The sequence below is a fragment of the Procambarus clarkii genome, chromosome 43 (genome assembly GCF_040958095.1).
Source record: "Procambarus clarkii isolate CNS0578487 chromosome 43, FALCON_Pclarkii_2.0, whole genome shotgun sequence".
In the NCBI taxonomy this organism is placed as follows: domain Eukaryota; kingdom Metazoa; phylum Arthropoda; class Malacostraca; order Decapoda; family Cambaridae; genus Procambarus; species Procambarus clarkii.
The window spans coordinates 15,455,051-15,480,262 of record NC_091192.1 but is presented as its reverse complement, the minus strand read 5'-3'; the positions used below and the strand labels follow the sequence as shown (position 1 = coordinate 15,480,262).

At 44.4% G+C, this 25,212-nt stretch overlaps 1 protein-coding gene across 6 annotated transcripts in view; it reads left to right on the top strand.

Moving 5' to 3' along the window:
- Positions 1-23,568, top strand: part of Tbp (TATA binding protein) — a 65,032-nt gene extending 41,464 nt beyond the window's left edge. For 2 of the 6 annotated variants that reach the window (XM_045738583.2, XM_045738584.2), the window contains exons 7-8: positions 21,889-21,968; positions 22,588-23,568. In XM_045738583.2, the coding sequence (XP_045594539.1) occupies positions 21,889-21,965 (77 nt within the window). In that variant the 3' untranslated portion in view covers positions 21,966-21,968; positions 22,588-23,568. Of the gene's footprint in view, positions 1-8,339; positions 8,847-21,888; positions 21,969-22,587 lie in introns of those variants that run through there. The other 4 variants (XM_069300063.1, XM_069300061.1, XM_069300062.1 and 1 more) reach the window with 2 other exon arrangements.
- The last annotated feature ends 1,644 nt before the right edge of the window (positions 23,569-25,212 follow it).

Genomic DNA, 25,212 nt, shown 5'->3' with positions numbered 1-25,212 from the left:
ACACTGGTAAACTGAGGCGCGATCGCCATGCCACCATGCGCTAGTCGGCCTGTACACATATCAACAAACTCGTGTTCCGAAGTAACCCTCGCCTTCCGAGGCACATTTTCCGAGCAAATCCTGCTCGTATTCCGAAAAACTCGTATTCAGGGACATTCGTATTCCGAAGTACCACTGTATGTACGATGGTAGTCATTGTTTCTGTAGGTACTACCTAAATAGGAGGATGGGCTGCGTGATCTGTGGGTCAGACATTGGTGGCATACACCTTTGTTTCATTTTATACTCTCGCCCATATGGTGCCAATTAGGCCATATGTCATGGCCCAGAAGCTTACACCATTGTATGTAGGCTATATTGTATATTATGTTTATATGCTTTCCAATACAGTACATTGTTGTAATGAAGTATACCAGGTAAATCAATTGTCAATTGTAACATTATCATGTGTTATGTGAGTTATGTGATTTATCAAGTTATTCAACACACATACTCTTGTAAATAAAAAGAAACAAGTGATAAATAATCAATGAAACATCCGAGAAGAACACAGGAGTTGTCTGGCATACCCGTGTCCACAAAGTCGGCCATCGTGTGTTGACAGACGCCAGATCACAGCCACTGCGCAACCATTCAGAGCATCTACACCCAGTAAAAAAGATAAATATCCACTTATTTTCATGTGATTCTTGTATTCTGCATGTTATTAATAATTCTATAATGAAAAAGTATTTAATTTTTTTTATTTTTTGCTCATAGGAAGGATTGACCATATTTCTATAACCGCTGTCTAAGGGTTAAATCATCACGTGTTTGGAGCTTTGACCTTGCCACAGTTGCTGCTCCCTTTATGACCTTAAGGTTATCTTGAGATGATTTCGGGGCTTAGCGTCCCCGTGGACTGGTCCTTGACCAGGCCTCCTTTTTGTTACCCCCTCCCCCCTAGGAAGCAACCCGTAGCAGCTGTCTAACACGCAGGTACCTATTTACTGCTAGGTAACAGAGGCATCAGGGGTGAAAGAAACATTTTGCCCATTTGACTCTGCCTCCGCCAGGGATCGAACCCGGAACCTCAGGACTACGAATCCGAAGCACTGTCCACTCAGCTGTCAGGCGCTGTGTATATGTCTATCATAGTCTTTCTTGGGTTGGCATGTGTTTATCATGCTGGGCTGACACACAGGTGTCAGTCCAGTATGATTCTCATGCTAGGCTTGTACTTCAGTGATTCAAGGGTTATCATGTTAAGTTGGCACTATAGACATGGATTTTGGACTTTACATCCTACTAGTACTTGGCACCCTATAGGCATTATTATTGTACTGCTCTTGCAATCCAATGATGATAATTAAGCCTTCAGATGTTCCAGTACTCTCATACTTGCTTTTGAAACCGAATGATGATTGCTTCCGCCGCCTCCTGGTTGAAGATTATTCTGCTTGTTTACCACTCGCTGCACATGAGTATTTCTATACATTTCATTTATATGTACTTCTGTCTGTGCCTTCTTGACATGTTGCCTGAAGTCTGGAACGTTGTGATCACATCGCCTTGTGTCTTCTTTCATACAGTGTCAGTAGTTTCAGCACATTTAGCGTGGCCCTCATAGCTAATTTCTCGTGTTTGTGGCACCTGTCTTGTGGCAAATCATTAGACTTTCTCCATTTTCTTGTGCTTTATTGGGAGAGTATTCAGTGCTGGAGCTACTTGGTCTTGAACTGGCCAAACATATGCTGTGTATAAGATATTGAAGGATACCACAGACAGATTCTTGAAAACCATTCTTGTGTGTATTTGCAAACCTTGCATAACTTGCTGATGTTATTCTGTGAATGTGTTTCTCTGGTGTTACATTAATTCACAGGTCCTTTTTTATTTATTATTTTTTCTTGGGGGAACCTCGTCGGCTCCCCGGAGCTTTACCAGGCTGATATGCTAATGTCAGACTTTGGCATCAGTCATGTGTATGGAGTTTTAGGGCCTACCGGGGACCACGACCAGAACCTGGCCCCCTTGGAGAGGAAAGGGGAGCAATGCAATAGAAACCCCCGTGTGATTGGAAGCATTCTATGTCTGCCATCGACCGGGTCAAGCATCCAGAAAGGTAAGCATTCCAAAACAAACCCCTATTCTGGTTAAAATTGCAACCAAAAGCCGAACTAGTGGATAGAACTCTCCAACAGAAAACAAGCAAACTAGTATGACGTCACACATCACCGCGCCACTGTCTGCGCAGCTCCCCCCTCCATGGGAGGGGGAAGGGGGAGCCCCAGACCTCTCACGCCGGCTATCCACCCATCAGTTCTTCGGCTGATGCTATAGGCACTGGTTGTGTGCTCCGGCTCCATTAGTTGTTTCAGCACTGTACCTAGTTCTCATTACTCTGAGAGAGAACTCTATCAACATCAGAGGCCCGAGACTGTTCAACACGCTTCCACTACACATAAGGGGCATAACTGGTAAACCCCTCACAGTGTTCAAGAGAGAACTGGATAAGCACCTCCAAAGGATACCTGATCAACCAGGCTGTGACTCATACGTCAGGCTGCGAGCAGCCGCGTCTAACAGCCTGGTTGATCAGTCCAGCAACCAGGAGGCCTGGTCGACGACCGGGCCGCGGGGACACTAAGCCCCGGAAGCACCTCAAGGTAGCCTCAAGGTAGAGTGTGGTGTCGTGTCTTCTAGGTGGTGCGTGAGCCAGGGGTGAGTCTCCAGTACTCGGGCTGCATGCACCTAGGGTTCCCTTCCCTAGGTGCCCTGTAAGTACTGCCCTTGGGGGCTTGGGGCCACCTTCCACAAGTTCCTTGGGTTCTGCCCCTGCTAGGTCGTTTACTGCTTGGTTTTCGGCCGCTCTTTGTGTGCTCGGGTGTTCTGTCTCCCTTGTTCGCCTTAGGGTAAGGGGTCGTTTTTGCACTGGTGGGGCGCAGGGTGCTGTGTAGCCTGTTTTCACCTATATGGCGGCCGGCTCTGTTTTGCTTGGGTACGCTGTCCTCTTGCGGGGTTTTATTTTTATTTTTGTTTATCTACCTGGTGGGGGGGTCTGCCTTCGTTCTTGCCCCCCTGTGTCCCTTGTGTTCGGAGTATTATTCTGGTGGTTCCCCCTGCTAGGTCCCCGTGAGTGTACAAATCCCGGGGGTTCAGTTCTTAGAAAGTTGTTTGGTAGATTTGTGTGCCAGTTAGCAGTACCCTGCCTGGGATTACCTGAGCGCGAGTCCTATTATAGTAAACGCTCAGGACCCAGGGAAACCCCTGGGGGCACGCGGGTTCGATGGATGTGACCCCGGAGTCCCCCCTCGCTTCCAGTGAGTTTGAGGGTTGCTCTCACCCCTTGCTCAGCTGACTTTCTGTTTTGCCTCCGTCTGCTGCCTGTGGAGTCGGTGACACCTTCGACCCTGAGTCCTGCAAGTTTTGTTGCTCATTATGGATCGGTTACCGAGTTGTGTGCTGACTAAGCGGGTGCAGGCAGCAGGGGCATTGCACGTTGAGCTTTGGTGGTGGCAACGCTCTCGTTTGTTTGCTCTCCGGAAGCCCCGGGGCTGCCCCATTTTGGTTCGATGGTTTTGAGACTCGGGCGGTCTCGGGGAATTCCCCTTCCAGGGTAGTGACGGGGGTACTCGCGCCTGTTCCTCCAGCTGTGTTATAAGAGTCTGCCAGTGGGCTCCCTTCCTTAGTATTTTTGCGGCTGCCCTGGTTTTCTGGTACGGCCGGGGCTTTGGGGGGACGGCTCAGCCCCGAGGCTGGGGAGGGGCTGCCTTGGGGGGCCTCAGGCCCCGTAGGACCCCGCGTTTTTTTTTTCTCCTCTCTAGGCGGGGCTTGTAGTTACGCAGAACGGGGGTTTTCCTCCCCCATCACCGTACGAGTTGTTGGGCGTCGGCCCCTCCCCGGGCTTGGTTCCTTGTCCTTTGAGTCGATTGGTTCCTTCCTGTAGGTGGGTGCACTTCTCCGTTGCTCCCCCTTTTTTGGGACGAGGGTATCTTCGTCATGTTTCCCCGTTATTGGGGTTCTACATGACTTTTGGTCTTGGGTGCGACTGTACCTTTGTGTGCCTTTGGGACTGGTGTTTGCTTCTGTGTTCTTGAGGGTTAGGGTAGGTTTTCGCTACTTTCCGTATTATTGGAACGTCTGTCGGCTCCTAGTCCGGGTCGCTGGATTGGTCTACTTGTAGCACAGTTGGGCTGCTCGTGGCCCGGTTGGGTTCCCATTGGGCTCCTTGTCTTCGCTTCGTTGGCCGGTTATGTTGTCGCTGCTTCCTCTTTTGCCTCCTGTCCGTGTGATGGGTTGTCTTTTTTAATTAGCGGTTCTCTAGGGTTGCGTTCTGTTTGGCTACTTTTCTTGAGCAGTAGTCCTAGTTGGCGCCTTCCCGCAGAGCGGGTTGTGCGGTTCGGCCGGCGTGTCCTGCGCATGTGCCATGGGAGTTTGTTTTGGTTTGGGCGGCGTGTTTCATTGCTGGTGTTTTGCGCCCTTTTTTCTCGGGTGCTTCGCCTCTCGCGCTTCTCCCTTCTCCGGTATGTGCCCCGTCGCTACGGGGGTGTCCTGGATTACACCTGTGGGGAGGACGCCAAGGTTTTCCCTGTGTCATGGGTGTGGGCCTTCTCCTTCGCCTCTACCCTGCTCTCCTGCGTGTCCGGCTTTGGCTTCTTCACCTGGCGGTGCTCCCGGGATCTTCTTGGCACTGTTGGGTCGTGTCACGTTTGTGCCTCCGTTCGACAGGCGAGTTTCTGCGGTCTGGCGTCTTTCAGCTGGGCGCTGGATGCGGAGATATTTATATACCTGTCTTTATTTAGGTATATTTATGTAAAAATATGAGGCCATCGGCACTCCGGTGACTGTCCCTTTTCAACCCTTCCAGTCCCGCTCATAGGCATGGGTTGTGGTGTTGGTTATGTACTCACCTGGTTGGGCTCGCTTGGTTGTGCTTGAGGGGTTTGAGTTTTGGCTCTTTGGTCCTGCCTGTATGGAAGAACATGCAGGATAGTACCAGTGGAGTGCAGTGGTGCCATAGGCACAATCGGGGAACACTGTATAAACATCAGAGGTCTGAGGTTGTTAAACATTCCTACCTGCGAGCATATAACATATTGCTGGTACATCCGTGGACATCGAGAGAACACTAGCCTGTTTTCTCAGAGGTTCCGGACCAACCTGGCTGTGGTGGGTATGTGGGCCTGCGGGCTGCTCCAAGCAACAGCTTGGTGGACCAACCTCTCGCAAGTCAAGCCTAGCCTCGGGCCGGGCTTGGGGAGTATATGAACTCCCAGTACCCCATCAAGCAGGTATTGAGCAGGTATCTCCACCATCGGTCGCCTGGTGTGCAGGTTCCTGGGCCTGCTGGACTCTGTCGTGTCTCCGTTGGCCCTGTCTGGGGTTGGCCTGGGGTCTGCCTGCACCGTTCTCTGCCTTCGCAGAGACAAGTTGGTACATATATGCTGCGTGTTGCGTGTGGTGCATGTTGCTGCTGCACATGTGCATTGGTAACGTGTTTCACGGTGGCGTGTCCTTGTTCCTGTGTCGGGTTGTGGTGTGACACTTTGCTGCTGTTTTGTGCCTGGGGTTTGCGTGTTGGGGATTGCTTGTGTTATTTTTCGTGGTCTTTGGTTCCCTGGCTTGGCCCTTCCATGTGCGTGGGGTTCTGTCCATGCCTGATTGTCCACCCCTGGTTGTGTTTCCTGGGAGTTGAGCTTTGGCTCTTTCGTCCTGCCTTCCCCCTGTCGCTTCCCTGGCATCTCTTTTGCTCTGTTTTGCCTGCACTTGCTGCTGTATGGGGGAAGGGGGTCTGGCACTTTCCTTCCTTGTGCGTTCCCTTTGTTTCCTCCTCTGCCGCAGGGTTTTTCTTTGTGCGTTCCTTGGCTTCTTGGGCGTTTCTTCAGCCTGTGTCCTATGGTGCGCTTATGTGTCTTGGTCTGTTTTTGTTGCTCGAACCCCTTGGTTCGGGTACTGGTCTGGTGGCGACCCTTACACCACCTTCGGTTTTCCTGGCTTGCCATGCCTGTTGGTTTTTCAGGATCTTGCGATGTCTCGCGTCGGACCTGTCGTTTCTGATCTCCTGGCGGTCTTGCTCGCATTCGGGAGCTTTCTGTTCGGCAGACGTTCCATCTCCTTTTTGCCGGCTTGGGTTTCTTTGGTGGTCGTGCCCGAGAACTTCCTGTGGCTCCGCCTTTTCCTGGGCTCGGATGAGTCTTGTCGGGGCTGCTTACATTCTGCCTCGCGTGTCTCGCCTCCGGTTGGTGGTCTGGTGGCTTCGTTGTTGGTGTCCCACCTGTGTGCTTCTTGGCGGCAGTATGGGGTATTTTGGCAGTCCTTCCTTTTCCTCCTGTCCTTTCTTAGGTGGTTGCGGTTGTTAGCGTCGGCTTGGTTTTTCTGGTGGGGGTTGGGGGCCGTCGTCTTGCCACATACTGTCGATTCGTTTCGTGCGGCGCTGGCGGAGCTGCTTCGGCTTGCTTTCGTTCTTGGTGTTGCTTCAGCACCGTTAGTAAGCTTTCTCGTGCGTTGTTTCACCTTCGGCCTGTTCGTGCGCCGCTTGCACAGCCCTGGTCTCTGGTCAGTGTGCTCTGTCTTCTCCTCGGTTGGTGGTGCCCCTTCGGTTCAGGTTTGTTTTTCGTCGGCTCTTTTTTTCCTGTTGGCATTTGCCTCTGGTGTTTGGGTCACTGGGCTTCGTGCTTTTCTCCACAGGGGTTTCTGCTCCTTCAGTCTTGGCGTTTTGGTTGTTTGGTGGCAGCCGTCTCCATCTTTTCTGGCACGGGATAGGGTTGCTGCGTTCCGGAGGGGTCCTTAGTTTGTTGGTGTTTGGTTGGTCGGGCCGGGGGTGCGTCGTGTTCAGTGGCGGCCCTCCGCTGTTATTTGCGTGCCGTGGCCTCTATGTCCGGGGCGCGCTTTGAGTTGATCTGGTTCCGTTCTTCCCTGTTCACAGGTGAATGTGTCCCGGGTTGTCCGCCGTGTTATTGCGGCTAGCCCGCCTGTGTTCTTTACCCATGCCCGTGGCATTCGTGGCTTCACTGCTCTTGCTGCCGTCTGGGCGGCGTGTCCTTGCTGTCATTCGGGCATGGATCTTTTGGTGTTCATACAGGGGCCTAGCTGCTCGTTGTTTCGTGCTGTTCTCGGGCCCTTTCGGGGCTGTGTCGCCTTGGGTTGGCGTTTGCTGCTGGTTGTCTCGCTTCCATTGAGGGGGTATGTGGTGTCTGCATCCCAGTTCCGTCCCTTTGACCATCCTCTGTGGGTAGTTAGCTCCGGAGAGCCGACGGGGTTCCCTCCCCCCCCCCCCCCCCCTCCCCCAGAAAGCCAGCGTTGACTAATGAAATGCCATTTTCTGGGTGAGACCCGGAGGCTCCCCGGCAACCCTCCCTCCCTCCGGTCGGCGGTTTTTCGCATGTTTTGACATCCAGCCTCAGAACTGATGGGTGGATAGCCGGCGTGAGAGGTCTGGGGCTCCCCCTTCCCCCTCCCAGGGAGGGGGGAGCTGCGCAGACAGTGGCGCGGTGACGTGTGACGTCACACTAGTTTGCTTGTTTTCTGTTGGGGAGTTCTATCCACTAGTTCGGCTTTTGGTAGCAATTTTAACCAGAATAGCGGTTTGTTTTGGAATGCTTACCTTTCTGGATGCTTGACCCGGTCGATGGCAGACATAGAATGCTTCCAACCACACAGGGGTTTCTATAGGCCATTGCTCCCCTTGCCTCTCTGAGGGGGCCAGGTTCTGGCCGTGGTCCCCGGTAGGCCCTAGAACTCCATACACATGACTGATGCCAAAGTCTGACATTAGCATATCAGCCGAGTATAGCTCCGGGGAGCCTCCCGGGTCTCACCCAGAAAATGGCGTTTCATTACATTCAACGCTTTTTTTTTTTTTTTTTAATGTACCTTTCTTATAAACTAATTGGTCCTTGTGTCCTTCTTTCTCAAACCTCACTACATGTTAAATAAAAAATTTGATTAAACTCCATTTGTTGAGTTGGCACTCTAGTGCTGGTCATTATCAATACCTATAGGAAGCCTAGACTTTCTCTTACCAGATCGTACTTGGCACTCTAGTAGTGGAGTGGTTTTTTTGTCTCATTGTCTAAGTGTGTTAGTGTCTCAAGCCTACTTCGACTTGTGTATTTATATAAGAGCTGCCATATTGTGGATAGGTAGGTTTCTCTGCCTCCAGCTCTTTAATTCAATTAAATTCTCCTCCAAGACCCTATTATTTTTGCATTACCTTCAGCAGCCATAATCTCAAGTTACTACTTGGCATTATTATTGATTCCTCTGTTCCCTAGGATTTTGGCACACCTTGCAACACAGCTGCCACATCTGAATAAAATTGCAAAGTCAAAATTAATCACATTAATTTTTTTTCCCAGGTGCAAAATTTCGAATCCAGATATACGAAGCTTTCGACAATATTTACCCCATTTTAAAAAGCTTCAAGAAACAGTGAACGGTGACCTGGACACTGTTCCGAGTTATGAGTCTAGTGATGTGATGTTTACGAAACAGAAATGCAACTTATGAATTGAAACAAAGTGGACATAACAATAAGTGTATAATAAAGCAAAACTGATTGTCAGTTTAGACAATTATATTTTATACTTTCATTGTTTACACAGTCCATTGATAAAAAGTGACCACTCGACACATCCACATAGGAGACTGCCATTAATGGGTCTCTTGAAGCTAAGCACTAGATACTAATATGATCGTGGTGTGGTTAACTAATGAAAGACAGATATTGATGTGCCAGGTGCTCTAGAGTCCATGCACTCCCATCATGACAGTTCTAGTGTTGAGTCCTAGGCTAGGGGTAGTCCCGACCTCCTGCACAAGACTCTGATGAAAACATACATGGCTAAGATTTGTAGTGTTGAAATGTGTGTGATGCTCATTGAAAACGTCAAACATTTTGTACTTGATTTGCCAGAAGCTTCTTGCACATTTCATACTCAGATTGCAAAATTGCAAATTTCATATTACAAAATATGCAGATAGCCATGTTAAAGTGCAATGCATTTCTTACAATGTTAAGAGGTCCAATTGTGAATTTTGTTAACTATAAAGGTAGTGGGTGAGAGTAAGATCAGTGTTTTAAGACGGAAGGTAGTGAGGGTTATCATGCTGGCCTCTACTACAGTAATCCCAAGTGCAAACTTATTTTGTGACAGTAATTCCAGGCTTACAATTTATAGGCTATGTTGTCAGTATTTCAGACATGATCTGATTTGCATACATACATGAAAAGAAATGAAAGTGATGGCATTTATGTTAGCTCAGTTTTCATACTTCTCCCACTATCTGTCACTTCTTGTCACCTCACCTTCCCTCTGGTCTTATATTTGCTCCTCTCCCACTCTTGCATCACAACTTCCAGGATGGACAGAAATGTCGTCACTTTCAATTCACGTGTGTGAGGAGAGTTATGTTTTCACCCACTATATTGTGACAGAGAGAAAACATGCCTGCCATCTGTTTTAATATTAGTAAATTCTCTTTGAAGATGTGATCTTTACACCACCGTCTTTTGTTGCAATCCCCTCATCTTCAGCTACCATCGCCTCACCTTTGGCTACCATTTCCTTACCTTTCTTCCAGACTCGGTAGAATAGATAGATGGCATGTATGGGAAGAACTTCTAGAACATCTAGATCTAACAATGTGTGTGTTATAGGCAACTTTGATTTTAGTAGAATAAATGGACTAACTAAACAAGAAAGGCTGATGTAGATGATTTTTTAGAAATAGTTGATGACTGTTTCCTTAAACAACGTATGAAGCCAACATGGAAATATAGGATTTTAGAATTAGTGCTGGATAACGTGAAGACACAAATACCAGTACCATCAATTTATGCAATGAGATAGGGAACACTGATCAAGAGGAAATCAGACTTAACAGTTCTATCCGACAAACTTTTCCATTGTATGTTAGGGACCAGATTTCTGAAAAGCTGATTTAGTGATTTGGAAGTTTCTTGGTAAGAGTAGACTGGGCAGACCTGAGCATGGGAGGTGGGCTTGCCTTGGGACATGACAATAGTCCAGCAGTGGGAGAGGGAAGAGTAGACAACATAGGTCACAGAAACCTCCAATCAGATGTAAATAGGTCTTTCAATGGACTACAGAAAATAATATGGTATTTAATGAAGATAAGTTCCAGCTCCTGCGCTATGGAAGAAATTAATATATATATAAAAAAAGGAAACCACGTGCAAAACGCAGTCAAATCATAACATAGAACGAAAAAGCGATGTAAACGATTTGGGTGTACTCATGTCGGAAGACCTTACATTTAAATAACACAATAAAGTAGCTGTCACATCTGCAAGAAAAATTACAGGTTGGATAACGAGAACTTTTCTCACTAGAGATGCTATACCGATGATACTTTTCAAGACTCTAGTGCTCTCTAGAATGGAATATTGTTGCACAATGACAGCCCCTTTCAAAGCTGGAGAAATTGCTGACCTGGAGAGCGTGCAGAGCTCTGAGCTCTGAGCTCTGAGCTCTGAGCTCAGAGCGTGCAGAGCTCTGACCTGGAGAGCCTTTACTGCTAGAATTCACTTGGTAAAACATCTAAACTATTAGGACCAACTAAAAGGCCTAAATCTGTAATCTCTAGAGTGCAGGCGGGAGAGATGCATAATTATTTACACGTGGAAAATAGTAAAGGCGCTGGTTTCAAACCTGCACACAGAAATAACATCACATGAAACCAGGAGGCATGGCAGGATGTGCAGAATACCCTTGTTGAAGAGCAGAAGTGCAATAGGTACTCGGAGAGAACTCTTATCACATCAGAGGCCCGAGACTGTTCAACACGCTTCCATTACACATAAGGGGTATAACTGGCCGACCCCTTGCAGTGTTCAGGACAGAACTTGACGGACACCTCCAAAGGATACCTGATCAACCCGGCTGTGATTCATACGTCAGGCTGCGAGCAGCTGCATCCAACAGCCTGATTGACCAGTCCAGCAACCAGGAGGCCTGGGGCCAGATTCTCGAAAGCACTTATGCAAGCACTTACGAACCTGTACATCTTTTCTCAATCTTTGGCGGCTTTGTTTCCCATTATTAAACAGTTAATGAGCTCCAAAGCACCAGGAGGCTGTTTATAACAATAACAACAGTTTAATGTGAAGTTTTCATGCTTGTAAACTGTTTAATAAATGTAACCAAAGCCGTCAAAGATTGAGGAAAGATGTTCACGTTCGTAAGTGGTTGCGCAAGTGCTTTCGTGAATCTGGCCCCTGGTCGTTGACCGGGCTGCGAGAACATTGAGCCCCGAAAACATCACAAGCTAAACGCAAGGTGGGTGACATGTAACTGGTTTATGGTGTACATACAAATTATAACTTGATTAAAAACATTCTTAGTAAAGCCCAGGAACATAGTACAGTATATCATATGAATTGAAATATTTGTCAAATAACAATGAGGCAAAAAGGAATCCTTTGGGACTAAAGAATCTGACCATAAAAAGTTATATAAATGTGTATTAAGTAGTCCAAATCAAGATTACTCATGGACAGGCTGCATAAAATCCACCTCATGACACTGGAAGACAGAAGAGTAAAGGGAGACATGATCACGACCTACAAAATTCTCAGAGGAATTGACTGAGTAGATAAAGATACTGTTTAACATGGGTGGTACATGAATACAGGGACATAGGTGGGAAACTGAGTACCCAAATGAGTCACAGGGATGCTAGAAAGAACTTTTTTTAGTGTCAGAGTAGTTAACAGATGGAATGTATTAGGCAGTGTTGTGGTGGAGGCAGATTCCATACACAGTTTCAAATGTAAATATGATAGGGCCCAGTAGGCTCAGGAATCTGTATACCAGAACTGAAGGCCAAGAGCTAGGAGGGGAGGTTAGAGGCATTAAATATGCAAAAACTAGAAGATAGAAGAAAAAGGAGATATGATCACTACATACAAAATAGTAACTGGAATCGATAAAATTGATAGGGAAGAATTCTTAAGACCCGGAACTTCAAGAACAAAAGGTCATATATTTAAACTAACGAAACAAAGCTGCTGGAGAAATATAAGAAAATTCACTTTTGTAAACAGAGTGGTAGGCAGTTGGAACAAGTTAGGTGAGAAGGTGGTGGAGGCCAAAACTGTCAGTAATTTCACAGTGTTATATGACAAAGAGTGCTGGGAAGACGGGACACCACGAGCGTAGCTCTCATCCTGTAACTACACTTGGGTAATTACCAGTTGATTGACAGCTGAGAGGTGGGACCAAAGAGCCAGAGCTCAACCCCCACAAGCACAACTAGACGAGTACAACTAGGTGAGTACATGGTTTCAGATTTATATTTCTTTGACATTTACCTTTAAAACATACATATGGTTACCTAAACTTTAGGAGGGTTTTTTTGTGGGGAGCCCCAGAGGTTCCCTGGAGCTATCAGGCTAATGTATGATATATTAGACTGGGGCATTAGCTATGGAGTTTGACCTACCAGGGACCACGAGCTAGAACCTGGCCCCTTCAGAGAGGTTTCAGGGACTGTGGGGCGCCTGTCACTGCCGTCTCTTCCTCATTTTGAGACCTGAGGTGCTGTTGCCTCTTGGGTATGTCCACCTTCTACTTATCTTTGAGTAGTTAGCTTCAGGGAACTGACAGAGCTGCCCCACAAAAAACCAGCGTTGAATGTAATGAAATGCCCTTTTCTGGGAGAGCTCTGGAGGCTCCCTGACACCCTCCTTCCCTCCGGTCAGTGATTTTCATCGTTCAAGAACTGGAATGGTAGGGAGCCTGCTCCCACTTCCCCCCCTTTGGAGTGGGTAGCACTAATGCTAGTTGCTAGTAGTTGCATGAAGTGTTGCTTGTTAGGCTTCTTTCTAGGAGAGTTATTTTGATCTTTTAGAATGTAGATTGCACAGGTTAACCAGACTGTGGTCTGTTTTGATTTGCCTACCTTTCTGGTCCTTACCCGGTCGATGGCAATTATGACATATTTTAAATGTAAGGTGCTCATAGGCCATTGTTTCCTGCACCTGTCTGAGGGGACCAGGTTCTGGCTCATGGTTCGTGGTAGGCATAAGAACTCCTGTGACTGATGACCCCAAACTAATATAGCACATATCAGTTCGAATAGCATCAGGGAGCCTCCGGGGCTTACCCAGAAAATGGCGTTTCATTACATTCAATGCTGGTTTTTTTTCCCCTCCCCTCATATGTGGTTCCTCTCCCCATTCTAAGCCAGACTATTTTTCTCATGCTCACTGGATTAACTGTGGAGAGGCCCCACTCAGTAATTTTGCATTCATGCCTTCATTATAAGTTTGAAGAGGCTGTCCTCTTTTGACATCGAGATCATGGTTTTTCCTTGAAGCAAAGTGCCAGGTTTCTCTTTTTCAAAGTGCTTAGTTTCTGTTTTTTTGGCATGACTAATGCTCATGCATTATGTTGTGCCCCACCCTTCCTCAGATCCACAATGGTTTCTGTGCTTTGGACCCCAGCACATCCACAAGCTCCTCTTCTTCGCAATACATGCAGTTTGCAGGAAGATTTTTTCCTCCCGATGACTGCACGAGTTGTCATGTTGATAGATGTGGCACTTTCGGTGGCGCATCATCAGAATTTGGCAGATGTTGGAAATTATCGATGTCTTGTATTTGTGTGAGGATAATAATAAAAATAGACATACAAGTAGAAATGGTCTTAGGATGGCAAAGATGATGGGTGGTGTTAATGGTGGTATCCAAATGTTGCTGTATTATGAAAAGTGTGGATTAGTCAAAAGACAGATTGTGAGTATGTATGTTTGGGAATTAGTCACAATTCAGATAATTTAGGGTAGATTATGGTAGGGAGTTAGAATACATTAAGTAACATGGGGTTAATGTGTATAAGGTTAGGTTTGGTTGGGGTAGGTTAGGTTAGGTTTGGTTGGGGTAGGTTAGGTTAGGTTTGGTTGGGGTAGGTTAGGTTAGGTTTGGTTGGGGTAGGTTAGGTTAGGTTTGGTTGGGGTAGGTTTGGTTGGGGTAGGGTAGGTTGGGTTGGGTTGGGTTAGGGTAGGTTGGGTTGGGTTAGGGTAGGTTTGGTTGGGTTAGGGTAGCTTGGGTTGGGTTAGGGTAGGTTGGGTTTGGTTGGGGTAGGTTAGTTGAAGAAGGGTTGTTATGTTGTCGTATTTTGGATTTTTATGTCTGGGATGTGATTACATCGGTCTTCTGTGACGTGCCAGTACAGTAATACACTGTGTTGAATATCTGGGAGTGGTTGGAGGATTTGTCGTGGGAGAATGTAGTTTGTGATTTTTTAGTCAAAGTGCCAGGTCGTTGGGAAGTATTGTACGGCTGAGGATTTGTACTCCCGGTGCCGGTGGTTGGGGTTTGTGGCAAGTCAGCCTGGGGGAGTGACTTTAGTAAGGCGTGCTATTTAGGAGTTTTTCCATCATCAGTTTAAACGACGTGTACTTGGCAATGGTAGCTGTGTTTAGGCGGATGTCATTGTCTGTAGATATCAATGTGATGTCTGTTGGGTCAGCCTCAGGGGTGGGTTGAGTTACTTGTGTAAAGAATTGTTAGAAGTCGGTCCACAAGCTCATCTATTTCTGCTCTCGTACAATCTGAGTCTTTGCATATTCTGCCAGTGAAACTGACCAACCTGCCTCCCCAGTTTTCCTCTGCCTGTTGTTTTTCTGTCATCATTCCACCTCTTTAATCTTCTTTGTCCACTAAATGACCATCTGACTCTCGGTCCTGTCTTTCTTTTCATTCCAACCCCATGTCCTTTGGCCCTACACAACATGTGACTGTTTGGGTTAATATCCTCCTGTCTGTCCTCATGTCATCCACTCACGTTCTCCTACACCTGAGATGATTGCAGCTATCTCGTCCCAGTCAGTTAAAGTATATGGTCATTCCTTTCTCTCCTCCACTCCAACTTCTGGTAGCTCTCTTGATCCGGAACGATGTTCATTTTGTTCGTTTTCTTCTTCAGTTGAATATTCATTGTACTGTTGCTTGTACTGTATATTTTTAAATACTGTAAATGGTATTCTATATGTTCTGTATATCTCCCTCCTCATGTTCCGATTTCACTTCATGATCTCGAGCATCTTTTAGACTTGCTGCAGAAGCCTGTTGCTCCTCTTGGCTGATTTTTAAGAGTTGTCATATAAGAAAGGGGTCCTGATCAGGATCAGGATCAGAGAAATTAAGATTGGGAGGCATAGGCAAATTCAGCAGAGACAACGCAGCTGAGTGTGTCACAGGAAGGCGCACAGGCAAGTCTGGGTCCAGTAAGGATGAAGGTACATAGAACCACAATAGAGATGGAAAAAAGAACCTTTGGCAAACTATGAAAGTGGTGCCTGTGTGTGTGTTCTTGCTACCAAGTTTGGTATGTCTAAATCTACGATCTCTACAATATTTACAAATAAAGAAGCCATCAAAAGAGCTGATGTTGCTAAGAGAATGAAAGTGGTTATGAAACAACAGATCACAGTTGCAGAGGTTGAGAAATTGTCGTTGATTTTGATAAATGAACAAGAATTGGCTAGTAATTATCTAAGTGTAGTTACAGGATGAGAGCTACGCTCGTGGTGTCCCGTCTTCCCAGCACTCTTTGTCATATAACGCTTTGAAACTACTGACGGTCTTGGCCTCCACCACCTTCTCCCCTAACTTGTTCCAACCGTCTACCACTCTGTTTGCGAAAGTGAATTTTCTTATATTTCTTCGGCATCTGTGTTTAGCTAGTTTATATCTATGACCTCTTGTTCTTAACGTTCCAGGTCTCAGGAAATCTTCCCTATCGATTTTATCAATTCCTGTTACTATTTTGTATGTAGTGATCATATCACCTCTTTTCCTTCTGTCTTCTAGTTTTGGCATATTTAATGCCTCTAACCTCTCCTCGTAGCTCTTGCCCTTCAGTTCTGGGAGCCACTTAGTAGCATGTCTTTGCACCTTTTCCAGTTTGTTGATGTGCTTCTTAAGATATGGGCATATCTTGCCCATTGAGTCAGTGATAGTATATTTGAGGTCATCATTTGTGAAAAAGCAAAGCAACTGCATGGTGATCTCTTACAAACAAACAAAAAAAAACTGGAATGAGTACTGACAGTGAAATGTTCAAAACCAGTCAAATATTTGAGAAATTTAAAAGAAGTGGCATTCATAATGTAGTGAGGTATGGGAAGATTGCTAGTTCTAACAAAGACTACCAAGAAATTTGTTACAGTATTGAGTTAGTGACTATGTAGAGGCTGAGGGTTTTATTATTTAGACTGTGGGGGGAAGCATACACATCACCCCTGCATGTCTTGCACTACCTTGTGTTCATTTAGCAACCCTGTTTGTATTGAGAGTTTTGCTGGCCCAAGGATACAGTGATGAGACGGGCTTGTTCTGGAAAATGATGCCAAAAAGGACTTTAATCACTCAAGAGAAGAAGTCATTGGCAGGGCACAAACCAATAAAGGACTGACTTTTAAAGTGAAACCTTTGCTAGTCTACCACTCGGAGAACCTGAGGGTGCTTAGAAGAAACAAGGTGATGAAATGTAAGTTACATATGATGCAGAGGTAACAGCAAAGCGTGGGTAACCAGGCAATTTTTTTGTTGAATTAATAAAGTGTTTGGTCTTAGTTTCAAGGAATACCTTGAGGAGAAACAGTTGCCTCTGAAGGCTCTTCTTGTGATGAACAATACTCCTGCTCATCCTCCAGGCATAGAGGCCAAGTTGCTGCAGGAGTTTAATTCCATAACAGTAAAGTTCTTTCCCTCCAACACAACTCCACTCATCCAGCCCATGGACCAGCAGGCCATTTCTAATTTTAAGAAGCTGTCCATTAAAGCACTGTTCCAAAGGTTCTTTGAAGTGGACTCTGATATCCAGTTGTGACCCTCCATGAATTCTGGAAGAACCATTTCAACATCCTCCATTGCTTAAGCCTCAGACAAAGCCTGGGGAGGGGGGGGGGAAGAGTCTCTTACAGGACCATGAACTCTGCCAGGAGGAAATTGTGGCCACATGCTGTAGCAGAGAGGAACTTTGAAGGCTTTGAGACTTGTAGAGGATATTGTGTGTGTGGGCAAGTCATTGGGGAAGGAGGTTAGTGTTGATAATGTGGAAGAGTTAGTGGAGGAGCACAAAGCAGAGCTCACCATGGAAGAACTGCAGGATCTTCAGAAGGAGCAGCGACACATGGCAGCCAAGGAACAGTCTTCAGAGGAGGAGGGTAAGGAGGATGTCCCTAGTTCTCCAATAAAAGAAATGTATGCAAAAACCTATTGAATGACAATGCTTTGTCTCACTTTAAAACCTAGGGGGGAAAAACAAATCATTGGACAGATTTCTTGCAAGAAAAGCATCCAGAGTGTCTCAAGAGAGAAGTAGAAAAAGACTGGAAAGAGAGAACCCCACAAGCACCATTACCTGAAGTTTTTATGGTTTGGGGACACTCCTGCCAAACAATAACTTTAAGCTGCTCCCTCTGAAGGTCCTGCAGTTCTTCCGTGGTGAGCTCTGCTTTGTGCTCCTCCACTAACTCCTCCACATTATCTCTCCTCCTCACCACCTTCCACATACCTCATCAACTCTAAGTACATACAGGTAAAGGGAGAATAAATTTGCATTTATTTCATAAATTGCATTTGTATACAGTACTTTATATGATCTGGAACAGGTTAATCCAATTTACATTACTCCTTATGGGGAAAAAATTATTTGGTACTCGAACAGATTGTCACTCGAACTGCCTTCTGGGACCAATTAAATTAGAGTACCGAGGTTCCACTGTGTATTGTTTTCCCTATGTTGGTGCCATAATATATTGTTTAAGAAAATAATAATCCACTATTTCTAAATATTTTTCTACATCCGCAAAACCCATTTTATTGATACAGTTTATTCTACAATAATTTTACCTATTATACAAACCCTGTCAAACTTAAAGGCCTTAAATACCTGTGGCCATATATGCCTTCTTTCCACTCTTTCAAGGTTTGATAGCCTAATAGTAGGAGTTACATATAGGCTAACATTATTTTCATTTAATTCTATCCAAACAGTTTGTATGTGGGGCTTAGCTTTGATTTCCCTCCTTGACACTACATTTTAAGTTTTCTATGATGTATGTTGATACTCAACCTCTCCTTGTGAAACCCAAGACAATAGTTCTTAGTTTTCTGTGTTTTCTGTGTTTTCTGTGATTGTGTTAGCACAATAATATCAATTACTTCTGTGCAGACAAGTGCACTTAAGTCATCTATTTTGTTTTTAATACTACTACTGTTTGTGTAATACACCTTTAGTGTGTTATATGCATGTCCCCATCCACCTCTCTTATTTTTCCTAAGATTTTTACATTTACTTCTCAACTCAGGTTTCCATTTACTTGTACATTTTCTTAATATGAAAATTTTCTTGGTTTGCTACACAGCAAAATGAACAAAAGATTGGCAGATGCAGTTTAATAACACTATCGCCCACTAACGACGCAGCATTGCGTGTGTGTTTTTATTAGACGGAGTTCCACGAACGACGCAGCATTGCGTCGTTATTGGCGGCAAATTGGGGGCGGCTTCGGGAGGGGCGCGCCGTGGTTTTCGGCATTATATGCATATACTCTTCTAGGGAATGTCATTGCGAACACAATGATACCAAAATGAAAGACCTAGGACCAGAATTGAGGTACGAAACTTGAAAAGAAAAAAAAAACACTTTATTGCTCTTTATTAGCGCTCACTGGAGTAACGCTCCGTCACTTTCTCTGTTTGCTGTGGGTGGTACACCTGGCTTTTGGACTTTATATATACATATAGTTCTGAAGGGAATTCTATTGTGAACACAATGATACCAAAATGAAAGACCTAGGTCGAGAATTGAGATGTCCAAAGTGAAGAGAGTGAACAGTGGCACCTCGACTTACAATTGCCCCTACTTACGATAATTTCGAGTTACGATGTAAATTTCATAGAAAAATGCGACTCGACATCCGATGGTGTTGTCGACTTATGATATTTGTTGGTACATGTTCGGGTCGACCGAGCGCGTGGTTCCCGGTCACGCGGCCGACCTGCGTCAGTTTATTACAGCTGCTTAGTGACGATCGCGCCCGTAAGAAATTTCGCTTTTGACCATAGAGCAGAAACGAGATCTTTCGTAAATATGAAGATGGTGTGCGGGTTGTTGGACTGGCTAGGCAGTACAACACATCTGTCAACAATATCCACTATACTGGCTAAGAAAAAGAACATTATGGGTGCTAAAGTGATGCATCATTACAGACAAATGTTAAAACGAAGGGAAAAACAAATGTCTCTTGACAAATTTATAGTGAGACAAACAAGCACTGAACCACAACCAGGTCCTAATGGTATTCAGGCAAAACGTAGGAGAGAGAGAGTGCCCCAGAGAAAACATCACTGCCTGATGTGATAATGGAAGGGGACACCCCTTCCAAACAGTAACAACTCTCCTCTTTCCCCATCACCATCTTCCATATGCCATCAAGAGCCTTCCATAAAGGTAAGATAAACTTAGGTACTATATTGTAGTTAGAAAAAAACATTGTATTCAGTATAAAATGTATTTGTATGTTAATATTTTGGAGGGTGGGGAACGGATTAATTCAAATCCCTCTATTTCTTATGGGGAAAATCGCTTCAACTTACGATCCGTCTCTGGGAACGGATTAGCATCGTAAGTCGAGGCCCCATTGTACACATTTTATTGCACTTGCGTGCTCCCAGGTAACACGCTCTCACTTTCTCGCCGGGCTTTTGGACTTTATATGCATTTAGTTCTGTAGAGAATTCTATTGCGAACACATTGATATCAATTTGAAAAGCCTAAGACAAGAATTGAGATGACAAAGTAGAAAAGATTATACACTTTTCAGTATTACTGCGCTGTCTAATGTAAAGAGAGGAGCCTTGGGGGTGGCACCCTGGTTGATGGCACCCTGTGGCGTAGCACTCTCTTTCTGGTAACCTTGGCCCACTTCGCCCATATACTCCAGTAGAGAATTTCATTGCAAACACAATGATATCAAAATGAAAGACCTAGGACCAGAATTGAGATAATAGTTGGAAGGAGTATACCATTTTATTGCTCTTGATTAGCCCTCACGGGGGTAACGCGCTGTCACTTTCTCTGTTTGCTGTGGGTGGTATGTAGGGCTTTTAGAGTTTAGATGCATTTACGCCTCTAGAGAATTCTATTGCGAACACAATGATACCAAAATGAAAGACCTAAGACGAGAATTGAGGTGACCAAAGTGAAAAGAATGTACAGTACACATTTTATTGCTCCTGTGCGATCCCGGGTAACTCGCACTCATTTTCTCTGTTTGCTGCGAGTGGTAAGCTGGGCTTTTGGAGTTCATGTGCATTTACGCCTCTAGATAATTCTATTGCGAGCACATTGATACTAAATTGATAAACCTATCACGAGAATTGAGGTGACAAAGTTGAAGAGAGTACAGTATACACTTCTCAGTATTACCGCGCTCTCTAATGGAAGCCCTGGAGCTCTCTTCTGGGTAACCGCGGCCTGCTTTCATCACATCAGCGGGTGGAGCGCCTCTACGGTTTTTGACATTATATGCATATACTTCTGTTGGGAATTCTATTGCGAACACATTGATACCAAAATGAAAGACTTAGGGCCAGAATTGAGGTGACCAAAGTGAAAAGAATGTACACATTTTATTGCTCTTGCGCTCCCGGGTAACACGTTCTCATTTTCTCTGTTTGCTGCAGGTGGTAAGCCGGGCTTTTGGAGTTTATATGCATTTATGCCTCTAGATAATTCTATTGCGAACACATTGATACTAAATTTAATATCTTAGGACGAAAATTGAGGTGACAAAGTTGAAAAAGAGTACTGTATACACTTTTCAGAATTACCGCGCTCTCTTCTCACCCTCCCGGGGAACGCCAATCCCCATCTTAGATAGGACGTCGTTCGCGGGCGCAAAGTGCGAAAGTGTTATTACTGAAAACTGTAAGGTTCTGAACTTGGGTAATAATAATACTACAGTACTAAGTTACCAGATATCAAATGGACTAAACTTGATATTGTGAATTCAAATTGCAAAAAATATCTAAGCATCTAATTAGTTGCCATCTTAAGCCAAGAAAAACATTGTATAAATGGAATAAAGCAAATGTGGTGGGGAGTTGTCTTGAAGCATTAGCAATAAGACCTCTAATATTATTATTTAGCTGTGTTGTCAGGCATCAATTTAGATTATGCCATTGAGTTTTGAGATATCTACTTAGAATGGACATAAATTCACCAGAAATTGCTCAGAGAAGAATGATGACAAGTTAATCCTAGGCATTAGAATCTTCCCCATATGAAGGGAGATTAAAAAGACCTTATTTACGTTCTCTAGAAAGATAGATTAAGGGGTAATACAATTGATGTACTGTATGTAAATGGATAAAATTTAGTAATGAAGAGACTATACATGAGATTATAAATACTGTATACAGTATCAATACATAAGAACACAAAACAGAGGCTATAAATTGGAAACTTATAGCCTTATAGCCTTATAATATAGAAACTTATAGTTTAGATTTGGGAAAGAGCTGGGTAGATACTGGTTTGGAAACTGGGTTGTTGCTTTATGGAACATATTACCAGATAACATAATAGACGTGGGATTTGCTAGATTGTTTAAAGTGTAGGTCAAAAATTTATATTTACCCAAATTCATTTATATATAGGAGCTGCCTTGTATGGACCAATAAGGCTTTTGCAGTTATCTTTGTTATGTTCTTCGGCTGCTGTCCCCCCACGCCTTCGGCTGCCGTCCGCTCATCCGAAATCTTTGGTATTACTGTCTTATTATTTTTACATTCCTTCCACAACCAACTGAATTTCTTGCTTAGACAAGATTTAAATCTAAATTTTTTTTTTTTTTATTTTTTTGCAGGCGCAAAAGTTCGAGAACAGATATACGAAGCTTTCGACAATATTTACCCTATTTTAAAAAGCTTCAAGAAACAGTGACTGGTAAGCTGGACTCTTATTATGAGTTTCGATGCTAGTAATATTTTTGTGATAGGTATACATAATACAGGTAGATTCAAATTATATTACATATAGCAATTATGCAAATCTTAATTTTTACTTCTACAGTACATGCAGTATTAGCTACAGTACCATGGCCCTATGCCCAATAAGTCAGAGTTGACAAGTTCAGTACTGTACAGTACATCAACCCTGGAGATTGCCAGTACTGGGTCTCTTGAAGCTAAATATGAGACCTAGGCATTGAATGCCATATGATTGTGATGTTAACTAACAGGAGAAAGATATTGATGTGCTAGGTGTTCGTGGGTCTACTCGCTTCCATCGTAACAGTTCTGGTGTTGAAGCCTGGGCTAGGGTAGTTGCAGTCTCTCACAAGACTATGGGGAGAAGCACACATCACCCCTGCATGTCTTGCACTACCCTTTGTTCAACTAGCAACCCCTGTTTGTATTGTGAGTTTGGCTGGTCCAGGGATACAGTTCACGCTCAATCAACCCATATCTATTTTGCACGTTTAACAACACAGATGCAGTAGTTCATTATTTCTGCCACAACTGTGTGCATAGCCAGAATTAACCTCCTCAAATTTTTTTCCCAGGTGCGAAAGTTCGAGGGCAGATATATGAAGCTTTCGACAATATTAACCCTATTTTAAAAAGCTTCAAGAAACAGTGACTGGAGAGCTGGACTCTGCTACAAGGCTAACAACTTGTTTTTAATAAAATAGTTCATAATATAAAAAGATGGTACAAACTACAGTTTAAATAATACTTTGATGAGTGCATTATGAAACAAATATGCTGCAAATCACTCAACAGGTTATACTGTACATATTTGTCTACAAAAGTTCCATTGTCCAATAAGTGGCCATTTGATCATTCAACACATATCCATCTTGGAAATTGCCAGCAATACCTGTTGGAACAGAACACAGGACAGAGGTGCTGGATATTCAGATCTTGATGAGTGTGGTTACGGTCAAGGAAGGTCCAAAATGACTTTAGTGTGCACATGTACGTTTACGTGTTCATGACAGTCCTCTGGTTGGTTAGTCCCAGCCTTCCACACAAGATGTGGTAATACCATATATGGCTAGGATTTGTAGTGTTGAAATATATGCGAGGCTCGTGGAACATCTAATTTTTCCAACTTGATTCTGCACAAATTACTTACATATTGCATACTCAAATACATGTTAGTTGAATAAGCAGACAGCCATATGTGCAAACCCAGCAAACTTCGATATTTTTTGCTTACTAATGAGAGAACACTTTGTTAGAAGAATGTATGCAGGAGTAAGGGAAAGTACAGTATTTGGGAGGGAAGAGGGGAGGATTGGGAGGGGGGGGGGTTGTGAAGACAGCATGAAGGGGAGTATGAAATGTTTAGAGGAGTAAAGGCAGACTAAGGAGGTAATGAATAAGAGCAGTGTTTGCCAGTTAAAATGTTTTTCACACCATAAATGTTTTTATTAAATTTGCTGTCATAGTTGTATAATGACTCATTTCTTGTTTAGTTTGTATCTTTTTTATAAAACAAATAAAATAAAATGTCAATCATGACTTTTGAGGATATTGTACTACTGTATATCATTCCAAAGCCCTCTTGGGATTTTCCCAAACCAAAATTTCACAATGCTTTGTAAATCTGGTTCTGTCTTTGAGACAAGGGAAGCTTGCAAATTAGACCAACCCAAAATTGAGAAAAAATGCCAGAAATAAGTAAGCAAGCTAGAAACTCCATGAAAAACAGTAGAAACCCAAAAGCAATCATTTCATATTGGTCCTATTTTACCTGTTTCCATCAGGTGGCAGCCCAGGTCATCTGTGGCTGCCAGTCATCCAGTTCACTCAATCCTAAGCTATGCCTACCAAAACTCTCCATTCCACAGCTTTTACCTGAAATGGAGCTTAATGTCGATATCATACTCCTTAGCTGGTCTCCTCGCTCACTAGCCTCTAAACACTTCAGCAGTTCCACCTCTCTGCACTCCCAATTGTAAATGTTCTGGACTCTGCTCAAGAGCTCCTAAAGTGTGTTTACAGCTTGGGCCCTAAGCCTCTGGCTGGCCCACTAAGTGTTGCTTGTTTCTGTTTTACTTGGGCAGAGTATGAGTATTTATGACTCGTATGGTCGTTTCAGTAAGATTTTGCCGTATGTGTTTAACAACTTATTCTGCTCTGTTGAATCTAAGTTGAAATCTTAATGGGTTTGTAACTGTGCACTGTGTTAGATAATGTTCCAGTGGTCTGTCGGGCATTTCTCCAGTGTTGACATTTCCTCTCATCTTCCGGAACCTGTAAGCCTATTTCCCATGCACATGGGTATCCAAGCCTGACGTGATGTAAGTGTACTTCTGTTGTTCTACTGCTCCCTTTCATCAAACTAAGTGGTTCGTAGTTGGTTGAATTCTTGTACCAACCCGCAGATCCTGATGTTGCAACTGCTGTGTTGTGGTCATTGTACATCTTTTGCATTGCTCTGTTTCTAATTACTTTCTTAATCTGTGATAGACTCTGTGGGATGTAATATCTGCATTTCTTCTCTTAGTTGCAAGTTTTGTAGCTTTGTCTGCAATGTCATGTCTTATCATTCCCACATGACTTGGCACCCAGTGATAAATACCCAACGACCTTGTCATTTGAGTGTTTGCATTAATGACATGACATTTGTGATCAGATGGATGTTATCACATGTGTGTTCTTGTTGCAAGGTTTCAGTGGCAGTTCTCGAATCTGTACGTATGATAACATGTTGTCGGTGTTCAGCAAGAACATGTTCCAAAGCCTTTTGAATAGCTAGCATACCTAGAAGTGGTGGAAAGAGCTCGTGTATGCCTCCCTCGGGATCCTCCCCCCTCTCAGGTCCCTCGGCACACACCCCGGCTTCAAAAGAAGCTGGGGTGTGTCTGGACCTCAAAGATGGGCGTTGGCACGTTCCTATTCATCCAGGGTTCAGAAACTGGTTTGGTTTCATGGTGGGGCATCAGGCTAACCGCTTTAGTTGCCTTCCTTTTGGCTCGAATCTGGCACCTCGCATATTCACGTCTCTTACCTAGGTCGTGGTGACCCATCTGCATAGGCTAGGGGGTTTGGGTCCTGGCCTACCATGACGACTGGCTGGTGTGGGCTCCCAGTCTGTCCATTTGTCTGCTCGCCAGGGGTGTGGTACTTTCCCAGCTCGCCGGATTTGGGTTTCTGGTGAACTGGAGAAAGTCCCATCT